General features: G+C 45.1%; 1 protein-coding gene across 1 annotated transcript in view; it reads right to left on the reverse strand.

Annotated features, from left to right (window-relative positions):
- Window positions 1-15036, reverse strand: part of GRK4 (G protein-coupled receptor kinase 4) — a gene marked incomplete at its 3' end in the record, with an annotated part of 96012 nt that overhangs the window by 37613 nt on the left and 43363 nt on the right. The window contains exons 5-8 of the mRNA XM_019453855.2: window positions 11403-11432; window positions 11128-11231; window positions 5612-5675; window positions 1711-1851 (exon numbers count right to left, since the gene is read on the reverse strand). Of these exons, the coding sequence (XP_019309400.2) occupies window positions 1711-1851; window positions 5612-5675; window positions 11128-11231; window positions 11403-11432 (339 nt within the window). The remainder of the gene's footprint in view (window positions 1-1710; window positions 1852-5611; window positions 5676-11127; window positions 11232-11402; window positions 11433-15036) is intronic.

The raw sequence follows: 15036 nt of genomic DNA on the forward strand, positions 1-15036 counted from the left end.
AAGTCACGTTTGGCGGTGAAAACCACACCACCTCATGCACAGCCTAGGGCCTGGAAGGGTCCCAAGGTTCACCCCAGCCCCACAAGTCCAATCCTTGCCTGAAACAGTGAAGGTGGAATTTGAGGCCCCATACAGTTGGAATGTGCTGATAGAGGGCCAGTAATACATTCGCCAAGTGTCAGAAAGAGGCCGCTGAGAAGAGAAGGACCAGAGGCAGTGCCTTTCAGGACTAGGAGTCAGAGTGGCTGCAAGGCCAGAGGGTAAGGCTGTCTGCCCCGCAGGGAGAGGAGGGCCCTCACTGGTTAAGAGCACACTGCCGGGTGTGGAGAGGAACCACAGGTCAGGCAGTGGTGGACAGCTACAGATTTATAGCAGGTCGGAAGCTGGGAGTGGGATCCCCACTCATTTATGTTTGTGCCCAGTAAGAAGTGAATTGGAAAGCGGATGGCCAACAGGCACATGAAAAGATGCTCAACGTCGCGCCTCATCAGGGAAATACAAATCAAAACCACACTCAGAGATCACCTCATGCCAGTCAGAGTGGCCAAAATGAACAAACCAGGAGACTATACATGCTGGAGAGGATGTGGAGAAACGGGAACCCTCTTGCACTGTTGGTGGGAATGCAAATTGGTGCAGCCGCTCTGGAAAGCAGTGTGGAGGTTCCTCAGAAAATTAAAAATAGACCTACCCTATGACCCAGCAATAGCACTGCTAGGAATTTACCCAAGGGATACAGGAGTACTGATGCATAGGGGCACTTGTACCCCAATGTTTATAGCAGCACTCTCAACAATAGCCAAATTATGGAAAGAGCCTAAATGTCCATCAACTGATGAATGGATAAAGAAATTGTGGTTTATATACATAATGGAGTACTATGTGGCAATGAGAAAGAATGAAATATGGCCCTTTGTAGCAACGTGGATGGAATTGGAGAGTGTGATGCTAAGTGAAATAAGCCATACAGAGAAAGACAGATACCATATGGTTTCACTCTTATGTGGATCCTGGGAAACTTAACAGAAACCCATGGGGGAGGGGAAGGAAAAAAAAAAAAAAAGAGGTTAGAGTGGGAGAGAGCCAAAGCATAAGAGACTCTTAAAAACTGAGAACAAACTGAGGGTTGACGGGGGGTGGGAGGGAGGGGAGGGTGGGTGATGGGTACTGAGGAGGGCACCTTTTGGGATGAGCACTGGGTGTTGTATGGAAACCAATTTGACAATAAATTTCATATATTAAAAAAAAAAAAAAAAGAAGTGAATTGGAAAGAAGAGGGCTGCCACTAAGACGAAAGAGGCTGTCCCTGGCACGTTCCCAGGTTCCCAGCACATGCTGAGCCTGGAAGCGCGGGTGAGCCCGGGCTGTGGAGTTTTCGAGCCGGGGATGGAGGAGTAGGCGAGCCCGGACTGGAAAGTGGGCACGCCACAGGGTGGAGAGTGGGCGAACCCCAGGGTGGAGAGTGGGCGCGCCCCAGGGGTGGAGAGTGGGCGCGCCCCAGGGGTGGAGAGTGGGCGCGCCCCAGGGGTGGAGAGTGGGCGCGCCCCAGGGGTGGAGAGTGGGCGCGCCCCAGGGTGGAGAGTGGGCGCGCCCCAGGGTGGAGAGTGGGCGAACCCCAGGGTGGAGAGTGGGCGAGTCCAGCAGCAGGTGCGCTCAGGAAGGTGGGACTCAGGACACCGCGTACAGGGAAGACTAAGGCAAGATACTTACTACAAATCTGCTATTCACTTTTTCCAGCATCCTCTTCTCATTTAGAGCCATTGCTTCACCTTTCCTCCTCTTTATTCTTTTCTTTGCTAGCTTCTTACAGGCGTACATTTTTCCTGTAGCTCGCACTTGACAGGCACAGACCTAGTCCAAAAGAAGAAACCACAAGCTTTGTACGTACCTGAAGTCTCTAGGCTGTCAACCACCAACACCACCACCAAACCCTGTCCTCTCCATGTCAATTCCTCCGGCCCAGAGCATGTGATGGGCCAAGGCCACTCCACTCTCAGACACGTGAGGGCTTAGAGCGGGCTCCTCCCTCCTCCCCCAGCTTCCTCAGACACAACCCGGTGAGCGGAGCAGGAGGCTGTGCTCCTGGAACTCAGGGGGGGGGGGGTGCGGTGGGGGGGGGTCGCGGCTACAAGGGACTCCTCATGTGTGATCGCGGCAGCCGCTTGACTCAAGGGTCCTCCTGGGTCTTTCAGTTTTCTTGCAAGAGCAACACCTTTTGAAACTAAATACATTCATTTTTCTTTTCTTTTTAAATGTTTATTTTTGAGAGAGAGGGAGACAGAGCATGAGCAGGGGACAGGCAGAGAGAGAGGGAGAGGCAGAATCCGAAGCAGGCTCCAGGCTCTGAGCCATCAGCACAGAGCCCACAGCAGGGCTCGAACTCACCGACTGTGAGCTCATGACCTGAACCGAAGTCTGACGCTTAACCGACTGAGCCACCCAGGTGGCTATCTTTTTTTTTTTTTTTTAAGTTCAAGAATATAAAAAAAATAGATTTCAGAGAATTCATAATCTTTAATACATTGATTCTACTTAGTTGTAAAATAATATCTATATACTACTTAACCTTACATTATGAGAAAATTTCCAAAATTACAAAAGTGGAGAGGAGGGAATAATAAGCTCCCATGTGCCTGACCCCCAGCCTCTGGCTATCAGCTCAGGGTTACTCTGTTTCCTCAGACTCCCACCCCCCTACACACACACACACACACACACACACACCCTCCACACCAACACTCCAAAGACACATACACACACCCCCACCCCACCCCCACTGCAGACACACACACACCCTCTACACCACACCCACACCCATTCCACACCGGACACACACACACAACACACCCCTCCACACATACACACAATCCACACCACAGACACACACACTCCACACACACAGTCCACACCAGACACACACGCCCACACCACAGACACATACCCACACCCCGTACACACTTACTCCATCACCACACACACACATATACACATGTACACACACCACACACACCTACTGCACACCATAGACACGTATGTGCCCCCAGGCATGTAACACAGGCACATGCTACACATACACAAACACAATTACCTTATAAGCAAATATAAGACACATCATTTTAATCCATCAATAAAATGATTTTGATAATAAAATATAAAGTTCATCGTGGAAAATACAGAAAGTATTAATAAGGACAAAACTCCGTAAGGATAAAACTCGTTGGAATTCCAAGATGACTATCATTCACATTTGCTGTATAGGGTCCTGAGTTCTCCTCAGTTTTGGCAGGGGGAACCGGCCTTATATTATAGAACAGGTAATATTTTATACTGTTTTTATCTTACAGTGGGACTCTCTTCTCATCATTAAATGTTCTCCCACTATATGAATACTCCAAACCTTATATAATCATTAAGACACGGCACACAAATCACGGCATATCTCTCCATCGTTAACTTACGACAATTCTTTTAAGTGAAACTGCCAAGTCAAAGAGAGAGAAGGAAGAGGTCAGCGTGCCAGGCCCTGCACTATGGCTGGAGACGAACGCTCATTTGCCGCTCACAACAACCCAGGGAAGCAGGGATCATCTCCCTCTTAAGGGTAAGAAGGGGACGGTGGGCCCAAGATCACACAGCTGGAAGCCATGGAACAGGAACTCACCTCCAGTCTGCCCATCTCTCACAGATACGCTCTCTCCACAGCTCTCTGCTGTCTCTACAACCGTGCTCGCACAGACGCTGCCAATTCTCTTTCCCCCGTTCTGCCCCAGAGCCCTACAGATCCATTTCAGAGGACTTCAAGCATAAATGAACGTACTGTAGTTGACGAGATAAGACCAAAATGTTTGTCCTTCCAAACCCACCGGAAGAAGTATTACCGTTTGGAAAAAGTAAATACACCATTGGAATCTGGATTTAAATGGCACCGAGGCAGGGCATCTGGGTGCCTCAGTCGGCTGAGTGTCTGACTTGATTTCATCTCAGGTCGTGATCCCAGGGTCATGGGATGGAGCCCCACATCAGCTTGGGATTCTTTCTCTTTCTTCCTTTGCCCCCCCCCCCTCCTCCTCCCCCTCCCCCTCCTCCTCCTCCTCCTCCTCCTTCTCTCTCTCTCTATCTCAAATACAAGAGGCACTGAGGCTGTCTGCATTAGGGTCACAGTGCTCCCTCTGACAGGTATTCAGAATAGAAACAGATATTCACTCCGCTGCGCTCAGACTTGATGTAACAAATAGCACATTCAGAACAAGTCTGTGAAAAACCACAACATTTTTTTCATCCACCCAATCTTTTGTTTGGAAACACAAGGAAATGTGTTAAAAAGTAATCTATAAATATCATAAATACACCAAGTCTTCCACAACAGTTAAAAGCTGCAAACATGTTATCACTGAGTCCATTTTTAAATGTACACATGGCTACAGTTAGAACTACATTCTGTTGTAAACACAAGATCCATGTGCTTGAAATGTCTTTCCCTCTGTTCTCCGACAAAATCTGAGTTTTATACTTGGAGATCACGAAAGGCAGAATAGCATGAATTAAAGAGAGCAAATTTTCCTGCTCTAGGATGTACGGAAAGACAGAGTGGATTTCTTACAGAAATATCTATCCCGAAAGGGTGACAGCAAGCATTTTTGGTTGAGATCATTCAAAATACTCTAAAAGGTCTCCAGAACCGTATCAGAGGGTCGGTACCATGGATTCTCCTGACATAATGGCTACGAGGACCAGTTTCTTACCACGTCCAACTACAGGTCTTACTTGCAGCACAAGGCCTCGAGGCCAGCTTCCTAATTCACGTTAAGGCAATTCTGGTACGTCTGGTTTAGGCTTTCGATTGGAATTTGGGAGTGTGCAGGATTTAAATCACAAGTGGCCAGCGTGACTTGCTTCTGACTGAACACACAGCTCCTGGCTCTGGGCAGTTGTAAATGCCCGAGCTGAATATGACCACTCCAGACCAAGAGCGAGGCAATTAAATTCACCTCTTTAAGTTACGGAAACAGAACTGCAGGTGATTCCGTGTCCACCTCCCACAATAGTCTCTACCTGGGAGAGCCATTACATCTAGACCATGTCTCATGAACTTGTGGACAGTTTCCTCAGGATTTCCCCAAATTTAGATGTTGTGTAGTATCTTTTGATGTAGGTGTGGGGGCACATATACACATCCAAACAGAGTTGAGATAAATAAGCCTATTTAATAATACACCCTGTACTAAGTGAACTTTTAGGCTAGTCCTAAATTATGGAAATAGAGTAACAGAAAGTCCACAATATGGAAACAGAATCATCTTTTCAGTCGGGACAAACTGAGCTTGAACATCGGACAATCAAACACAGGAAAACAGCTTCTATAAGAAACATGAAGTAAAGAAAAAATCACAATGATAGCACATTTCTTTCCACATCTCCGAATTTTTTAAAAGTATGTAGCAAAGCACCTTTTGTTCGAAGTTCAATCTCAACTCACATGGTTGGCTAAAATTATTCCCAAAACACACAGTGAGGAAATAAAGGTATTGGTAAAGTTGAAGCACGTCTTTTCGTTCCCTTGCTATCTTACTTTTCTAGAAGTATTGCTTATGGTTAGTCACACATTACTTACCTCCCCAAATCCGCCTTTTCCTAGAACTCTGTAATGTCTAAATGTGTCCTTTGTTATTGGTTGCCTAATTAATTAAAAAAAAAGAGCTTCAGGTCTCACATCACATTGTTATTTTAAAACAGAAAAGCCCACCTAGCTCTTGTCCTGCTTGATTTATGAAAGCATGCTGTTCAAAGCAAGTGCCTGGGGCACGGTGCCTGAGCTCAGGGACTCCGTCCCCTCTGCTGACACAGCTCTCTGCACTAAGAGGCAGATGCGCACGTCAACATTGAAGATTTACCGGATACACTGAAGATACATATGGAACAGTCCAAGTATCCTCGCTAATTAAAGACAGGTCAGCAACTAGTCCACACTACGAAATACTTATGAATCGGGCCGGTCGGAAAGCTGCAGAGGAAAATGATAGATCTACAGTGCACTATCCTTTGGGAAAAGAACCTCAGAGGAGATGTTCATACTCAACGTCTCGAAAGAAGTGTACATGAAGTAGAACTGGAAATTTAAACAATCAATCAATACAACAGTGACACTGGTGGCAGCTAACACTTTTTGAACACTTACTTTGTACACCAAGCACTGTTGAGTATCTTACACACGTTTTTCAGGTGGCCTCAGCAGCCCCGTGGGGGTAGATTATAGAATTGCCTCTATTTTACAGAACAAGGACCCGATGCTCATAAGGTCAGGTCTTTTGACTGAGTCCACATGGCTTGTACAAAGCTGAGCAGGGCTCAGACCACAAGACTGAACCAGTGTGCACTGGTTTATACTTCTGTGAATCCAGGATATGTTTTATTTTCTAACTACTATACCCACAGGGCTAACTGGCCATTTTATTTTATTTTATTCTATTATTATTATTTTTTTTTTTGTTTATTTTTGACAGAGAGAGAGAGAGAGAGAGAGAGCAAGTGTGAGCTGGGGAGGGGCAGAGAGAGAGGGAGACAGAATCTGAAGCAGGCTCCAGGCTCTGAGCTGTCAGCACAGGGCCCGACAAGGGGCTCGAACCCACGAACCGCGAGATCATGACCTGGGCCAAAGTCGTATGCTTAACCGACTGAGCCACCCAGGCATAACTGGCCATTTTAAAAAGGCAGAACAGAGTCAACTAAATCAGAAGAAATTATATAACACATATTAATAATTTCTGTATAAAAATACCATATACAGCCCAAGATTTCTAGTAGTATTTTGACAGATGGGAAAGTATACATCTATCAGTACACATTCTGAGAAGTTACTACTTGTTTTTGTTGAATTCTAAATTAGAACATACCTTTCCAGCCATTTCCACTGTAGAAATCGAGAAAAATATGAACTTTCTTGATATTCTTCAAATGGTTCTCCACTTAAATAGTTATGAACAAATCTAGAAAAAGATTTTATATAATTCTATACATCCGCTGCATTACAGCAGGAAAACAGCTGTGTTCAGTGCAGTCATGAACACTGGATATGGGAAGTCAATCGTTATACACAATTAAATATATTGAGTTTTGCAAGTATAGAATTCCACACTAGTTTCTAATGTTATCACTAAAAATATGAAGGCAAGAATTCAGAAGAAATGAAATTGGTTTACCCTCCCAAAGTCAAAGGTTCTTTTTATGTATATGTATTCAAGGTGTGTGTGTGTGTGTGTGTGTGTGTGTGTGTGTGTGCATGTGTGTGAGTGTGTGCGTGTGTGTGTGCAGGAGTGCACACGTGTGCATACACCCAAACATGTGTATTTCAGCAGGGAATGTAAACATTTTGTATATAAGATTAGAATGAATATCTAAATGATAATAGTCATATGACAGAAAATGTTAATATGTGACACCACCTTTTTAAACATTGAAACTAAAGCATCCAATGAATTATTTTATGCTATACACTTCCTGAATTTTTGTGCAATTAGTCATGCTTCTAAAGTTTTATTTACAATTTTATTACAGAAGTAATAATTTTTTTTAATTGGAGATAGAGAGAGCACAAGTGGGGAGAGGGGCAGAGGGAGAGGGAGAAAGAGAATCCTAAGCAGACTCCACGCTCGTTGTGGAGCCCTATAGGGGACTCAATCCCACAACCCTTGGAACATTACCTGAGCTAAAACCAAGAGTCGGACCCCCAGATGCCCCAAAGTAATAAAATTCTTATTTGGAGAGTCAATAAGGGACAGAATGTAGTCTGTCATTTAAAATTGTTTTCAATGTTTATTTATTTTTGAGAGACAGCATGAGCAAGGGAGGGGCAGAGAGAGAGGGAGACACAGAATCGGAAGCAGGCTCCAGGCTCCGAGCTGTCAGCGCAGAGCCCGACGCGGGGCTTCAAGTTGCAAACCGTGAGACCATGACCTGAGCCGAAGTCAAACACTTAACTGACTGAGCCACCCAGGAGCCCCATAGTCTGTCATTTAAAACAGCTCATTAGTCAGTAAGCATCTAACGACTAGATTGTCAGCAGTGTGCAAGACACTGGAGGGACAATTTTAGATTAGGCTTACCCTGAAGAATCTGGCCACTCAAACAGGGAGACTGGTAAGATAGCGTGCCATGAGGAGAAGAGCGCCACCAGAGTTGTTACAGCCGTGCCTGGTGTGCTCGGAACACCTCTCCTGGGAAAGGAGGTGTAGGGAGACTTTGTGAAGGTGGCGTCTGAGCTGAACAGGAGTGACCCTGAGGAAGGGAGAAGGGAGGGTCTCCCAAGCAAAGGCAGAACTCCGAATGGGAAAAGATCATAGTCGTCACGGGGAATTGCTAGCAGGCCAGTAACTGAAGGGGCTCCAGCATTTTTACTGGTCGTTAGAGTTGAGCAATCAGGGGCGCCTGGGTGGCTCAGTCGGTTGAAGGTCTGACTCTTGACTTCAGCTCAGGTCATGATCTTACTGTCATGGGATCAAGCCCCACACGGGGCTCCATGCTGAGTGTGGAGCCTGCTTGGGATTCCCTCTCTCTCCCTCTGCCTCTCTCCACGGCTGGCGTGTGTTCTCTCTAAAAGAAAAAAAAATCTGAGGAAGCCACTTGATTTCACTTCATTTTGTAAAAGGAGGTTATTCACAAGCTCTTGGACTCATTAGTGTTACAGCACAGTGATTCTCAAAATGTGTTCTGAGGATCTCTGTGGATTCTGAGACCTCGTCAGTCGGGGGCGGGCGGGCGGTTGTTAATAAGGAAACTATACTTGTACTATACTTGTTGTAATGCTAAGACATCATGTACCTTTTAAAAACTTCATTTTCAGGGGCACCTGGGTGGCTCAGTCAGTTAAGCGTCCAAACCTGGCTCAGGTCATGATCTCACACTTTGTGAGTTCGAGCCCCATATTGGGCTCATTGCTGTCAGCACACAGCGAGCCTCGGATCCTCTGTCCCCCTGTCTCCCTGCCCCTTCCCCACTGGTTCTCTCTCTCTCTCAAAATAAATAAATACACGTGAAAAAAAAAAATCTCATTTCCACAGAGCGTTTTCCAGAAGCATAAGACATAGGATATCATTGCTCTGATGGCTAGGAGAATGCTTGTGTCTTTTTATTTTTAAAAACATAAGCCACATATACAAAAGTGTTTAATAGTGTAATGGCGTCAGGAGGTGGGGAAGTTCGAAACGGCTGCTGTAGACAACCTTAGACCTGAGCGCTGTTCTGGAGGCTACGAAGATCGCCTCCACATTTCCTAGTGTCCCCAACCTGGTCCAGCTCCCTCGGCCTCCCCCTCAGCCTTTAGGTGCAGTCTTTGTGGACACTCTTCTCTTGGTCACAGACTAGGAGAGGGCAGGTCACTGGCAACCTGCCCTACACTTGTGGGAGACTCAACAATGACAGAAACACATCCGGGTCCTAATCCCTGGAACCTGGGACTGTCACCTTACGTGGCAACAGGGACTCTGCAAATGTGACTGAGTTAAGGGGCTTGAGATGGGAAAACAATCCTGGATTATCTGGGTGGGCCCTAAATGCCATCACGCGTGTCCTTGTAAAAGGGAGACTGAGGGAGATTTGGACACACAGAGTAAGAAAAGGCTATGTGAGGATGGAAGCAGAGAGAAACTTGAGAATGCTGTACTGCTGGTTTTGAAGGTGGAGTAAGGGGCCATGAGCCAAGAAATGTATTCCTCGAAGCTGGAAAAAAACAAGAAAATGGATTCTCCCCTACATTCTCAAATGGATCAAGGCCCTGCTGACACCTTGATTTCTGCCCAGCGACACTGCTTTCAGACTTCTGGCCTCTAGAACTGCAAGAAAATAAATGTGTGTTGCTTTAGGCCACCAAGATTGTGGCAATTTGTTACAGCAGCAATTGGCAACTAATACCGACATCTCGGTTACTCCACTCGGTTATAAGCTCCCTAGGAGTTCACTGTTGCTCATCATTTTATTCCTGGAAACTAGATCAATGACAGGCACATAGTATGTGCTTAAATAAATGTCTTCCAAAAAATAAGTAATAAGTGAAGACTCTACAGTGTATATTTCCTTAGGGCATGTAAGAATGTAAACTCAGGTCAGCAGCATCTTATTCTGTTTTGTCCTCTACCATAACCTCAACCCAAAGAAGCAAACTATCATGACTTGGAATCCATCTCCCAAAAACTATGTTGAAGTCCTAACCTTGAACCTGTATACTGATCTTACCTGGAAATAGGGTCGTTGCAGATATAATTAGTTAAGATGAGGTCACCCTGGAGTAGGATGGGCCCTAGTCCAATATGACTGGTGTCCTTATTAGAAAAGGAGAAAACACAGGGACAAAAACCCAAGGGAAGAAGGCCACGTGACAGCAGAGATTGAAATGCGGCGGGTGCAGGCCCAAAACTTCAGGACTCCTGGCCACCGCCAGAAACAAGAGGAGGTGAGGAAGAGCCCGCTCCTCAAGTCTGCAGAGAGTACGACCCTGCAGAGAGTACGACTTCAGACTTGCAGCTTCCAGAACTGTGAGCATAAAGTTCTGTTGTTCGAAGACTCCTAAGTTTGTGGGACTTTGTTATGGCAGCCTTGGGAAAAGGACACAGTCCCTGACATAGTGTCAGCAGTCAACAAGTACCTGTTGAATGAATGGGTAAGTGATACCCGAATGCTGCCTAACTGTACAAAGGACCACACGTGTCTCAGGCCAGATCACTCCAGAAACCATTCTTTCTTCCTATGTACAGAAGGATGCCAGATTTACTCAAAGTGCTCTGACTTAGAATTTTCCTGTCCACATTGCAAACATCCAGAGAAAAGAAATTTTCAGCGAGTGCCGAGGTCTTTAAAAAACAACATTTTATGCCAGTCTTTTCATCCCAGACACAAGCATTTTAGAAGGCTGAGCTGAGGGGCCAGGGGCCCACAAAACCTGTGCACACACTGGCTCTCCACAATGTGACCCGTTTCAGTGTGTCATTTACATCTGTGTGATTATCACCCTTCGTTTAGCTCTACCTAGTGACAGTGACCATTTTCTTTTGGAAAGCACTCCAATAAGAACTTGTCTCCTGCAGGGAGGCCCCCTGGGAGCCCCCATCTCAGTCTGTGTAGGGCCCGACCGGTGCTCACCTGGTGCACTCCTCAAAGACGTCCTTGGAGGGGTTCTCCTTCAGTCTCAACCTACATTCTTTCAAAACACGTGAAGGTATTTCTGGTAAAGGGGCTGCCGATTTCTTAGTACAGAACAAATCAAATGCATAACAATTAGTGCTTTCATAATTTACCAATTGTAAACAGAACCTAAAGCTTGCTGTAAAAAAAAAAATTATAACATCAAGTGTATGAAATAACAAGCCAAAATGCCACCTTCACCCTGCACCCCACTCCCGTTTTCCAGAGCTCACTGCGTTGTCCACCTTTTTAGACCTTTCCCTCTGCAAATAAAACCAGAAAGAAAAGCAAGGTTGTCAAGAGACATCTGTACACCATTTTCACAGCATTATTCACAACATCCAACCTTTCACATTTAAATATGACGTTAGCTGTGCTTTGTATATGACCTTCATCAGGTTGAGCAAGTTCCGTTCCGTTCCTAATTTGTTGAATACGTGCATTAGGAAGGAGTCTTTGGATTTTGTCAAATGGTTTTTCTGCCTCTACTAAGACGATCATGGGACAGGTTTTGTCCTTTATTAATATGCTCTATTATATTAATTGATTATCAGATGTTGAATCAACTTTGCATTCCTAGAATAAATTTCACTGGGCTTTGGTCACGATTCTTTAAAACTGTGAATCAAATGACTGAATTTTAATATTTGGGAATACTGAAAAGAAAACTAAGAAAAACTAAAAGTGACTGAGAAAAAAGAAAGGCAAGAGTGAATATACACAGTCTTGCCTTACTTTTAGATGCCTTAAGAATTCTGCATTGCTGGAATTTGAATAAAGGAGTTCCCTTTTCAAGATGCAAAAAAGGATGCTTGTTGTTTTTAAAGAAAAGACAGGAAAAAGAAAATCTACAATAAGGATGTGACCCATTGTTATTTTTACATAAAGCACAAGAATAGTTTCCCCAGTTGATGTTAAGAAAAAAAAAAAGCTTTCAAGTTACACCATCTTCAGGCCGCCCATAAACACCCCTCACTGAGCCACAGAGGCATGTGCACCCCTCCGCTCCCCTTCTACATTTGCTACATCCGTCAGGATTCCTTTTAAATTACGTCTTTTGGTGCACCTGGCTGGCTCAGTCAATACAGCATGCAACTCTTGACCTCAGGGTTGTAGATTTGAGCTCCACCATGGTGGGTGCAGAGATGACTTAAAAATAAAATCTTTAGAGCATCTGGGTGGCTCACTCAGTTAAGTATCTGACTTCGGCTCAGGTCATGATCTCGCGGTTTGTGAGTGAGAGCCCCGCTTAGGGTAAGCCCTGCTTCTCTCTCTCTCTCTCTCTCTCTCTTTCCCCCTCTCTCTCCCATTCTCTCTCTCTCTCTCTCTCTCTCTCTCTCTGTCCCTCACTCGCTTGCACCCTCTCTCTTTCTCAAAAAATAAAATAAAATATTTAAAAAATAAATACATAAAGTCTTTCTTCTTGACAACCTCCCTTGCTATGTCAGTATTTCTTCAGGAAAGGTAAAGGGAAAAAAAGAGGTAACAAAAAGATAAAAGAACTTGATAGGTGGGAGGGAAAGATGGTGGCAGAGTAGGAGGCCCCTGGGCTTGCCTTGTCCCACGAATACAACTAGATAACTAAAGAAATACCCCAGGAGTCGATCTGAAAACTGGCAGAATAAAATCCACAACTAGAGAAGAGGCCACATCAAAAAATATAGAAATGTGGGGATGCGGCTTGGGAGAGAAACAAATCATGGCCATGATGGTGGGGAGGGAGTCGTGAAGAAGGAGGAGAGACAGACCAGCACACAGGGGAGCACATGGGGAAATCGAACCCCAATAGCAATTGGCTTGGAAAGAGACAGGGCCCGAATTTCATGAGTTCTTGCAACCAGCGGGGCTTAAAGCCTGGAGTTTGAAAGGTCAGCATGCCTGGCTCTGGGACAGCTCAGAGGACATTGGGCTGCTCCTGGAGAAAAGGCCGGCAAACAGCCTGCGGACATACACGGGGAAACAGTGATCGGAAGAGCGCCTGGGGCACACAGTGGGGAGGTTAGTTGCTCATCTGGGAGCGTGTCTCAGAGCGGCAGTATTCACAGAGGGACCTCTCTGGGAATAAAGGAACTAGCAGGTGCCATTTCCCTCCCCGGCCCCTCAGCACGAGCACAAAGCCCCCTGCGGGAAGCAGTGCAACCCCGACACTCAGCACCTAAGTTGCTTACACCGGGTCCCCCACCACGCGTTCCAGAAGAACCACCCTTCCCCAGCCACCTGCGCCTCAGTCCCGCGTGGCAGGCCCCCTCCCCCAGAAGACTGGCCCAAGCCCATGCCAACGCTGGGTCTCCCAACCTGGGAGTTTTCCAGAACCTCTGTTCTGGTGGAGGCAGCAACAGGTCACGTTTCACAAGCACACCAGAGAGCACCTAAAATGCATCAAACACTGCATACAACAGGCGAAGAAAGCCTCTGCAGACAACTGGCCTGAAGGATAAAGCATCTAGGACATAAGAGCGTGCACACAGCACACACTGGAGACACTCCCGGAAGCGCCAGGGCCTGGGGAACAGGGGACACTGCACTGCGGGGACCTCTTTTTCGTAAGGCCATTTCCCTCAAGAACAGGAGGCATAGCTGACTTCCTAACACACAGAAACAGGCACAGAGACATAGGCAAAATGAGGAAAGAAAACAAGGCCACAGCCAGACGGCCAAGCAAAACAGATATAAGTAACATGCCTGATGAATATTTAAAGCAATGATCATAAGGATACTCATTGGACTTGATAACCACAAATCGAAAACCACTAATAAATGAGTAAAGAAAAAAACGCAAATATATCACTAAAGACAATCAGCAAACTATGAAAGACAGAAAAACAAGAAAGGATCAGAGAAAATCTTCAGAAATAACCACAAAACAAGTAATAAAATGGCAATAAATACATATCTATCAGTAATTACTTTGAATGTAAATGGACTAGATGCTCCAATCAAAAGACATAGGGTGACAAAATGGATAAAAAGAAATAAACAAGACCCATCTATATGCTGCCTATAAAGGACTCATTTTAGACCTAAAGACACCAGCAGATTGAAAGTGGGGAGAAAGAAATATATCTATCATGCAAATGGAGGTCAAAAGAAAGCCAGAGTAGCAAAATTTATATCAGACAAAACAGACTTTAAAACAAAGACTGTAATAGGGGACAAAAAAGGACACTATATAATAATAAAGGGGGCAAACCAATAAGACGATATAATAATTGTAAATATTTATGCGCCCAACCTGAAACACCAGAATACAGAAAATAGTTCATAACAAACACAAGAGATCTGATCAATAATACATCATCAAAGCCATATATGAAAGACCCACAGCTAATATCATCCTCAATGGGGAAACACTGAGAGCTTCCCCCCTGAGGTCAGGAACACGACAGGCATGTCCACTGTCGCCACTGTTGTTTAGCATAGTGCTGGAAGTCTTAGCCTCAGCAATCAGACAACACAAAGAAATATAAAGCATCCAAATCGGCAGGGAAGAAGTCAAGCTTTCACTCTTCACAGATGACCTGATACTCTACATAGAAAACCCGAAAGACTGCTAGATCCATGAATTCAGCAAAGTCACAGGATACAAAATCAATGTGCAGAAATCGGTTGCATTTCTACACACCGATAATGAAGCAGCAGAAAGAGATATCAAGGAATCAATCCCATTTATAATCGCACCAAAAACCATAAGTACCCAGGAATAAACCTACCCAAAGAGGTAAAAGATCTGTACTCTGAAAACTATACAAAGCTTATGAAAAATTGAAGACACAAAGAAATGGAAAAACAATCCATGCTCGTGGACTGGAAGAACAAATATTGTTTAAAATGTTGAAACAATCTACACATTCAATGCAATCCCTATCA

Source organism: Panthera pardus, unplaced genomic scaffold (assembly GCF_024362965.1).
Source record: "Panthera pardus isolate Hobbes unplaced genomic scaffold, ASM2436296v1 HiC_scaffold_13, whole genome shotgun sequence".
Lineage (NCBI taxonomy): Eukaryota > Metazoa > Chordata > Mammalia > Carnivora > Felidae > Panthera > Panthera pardus.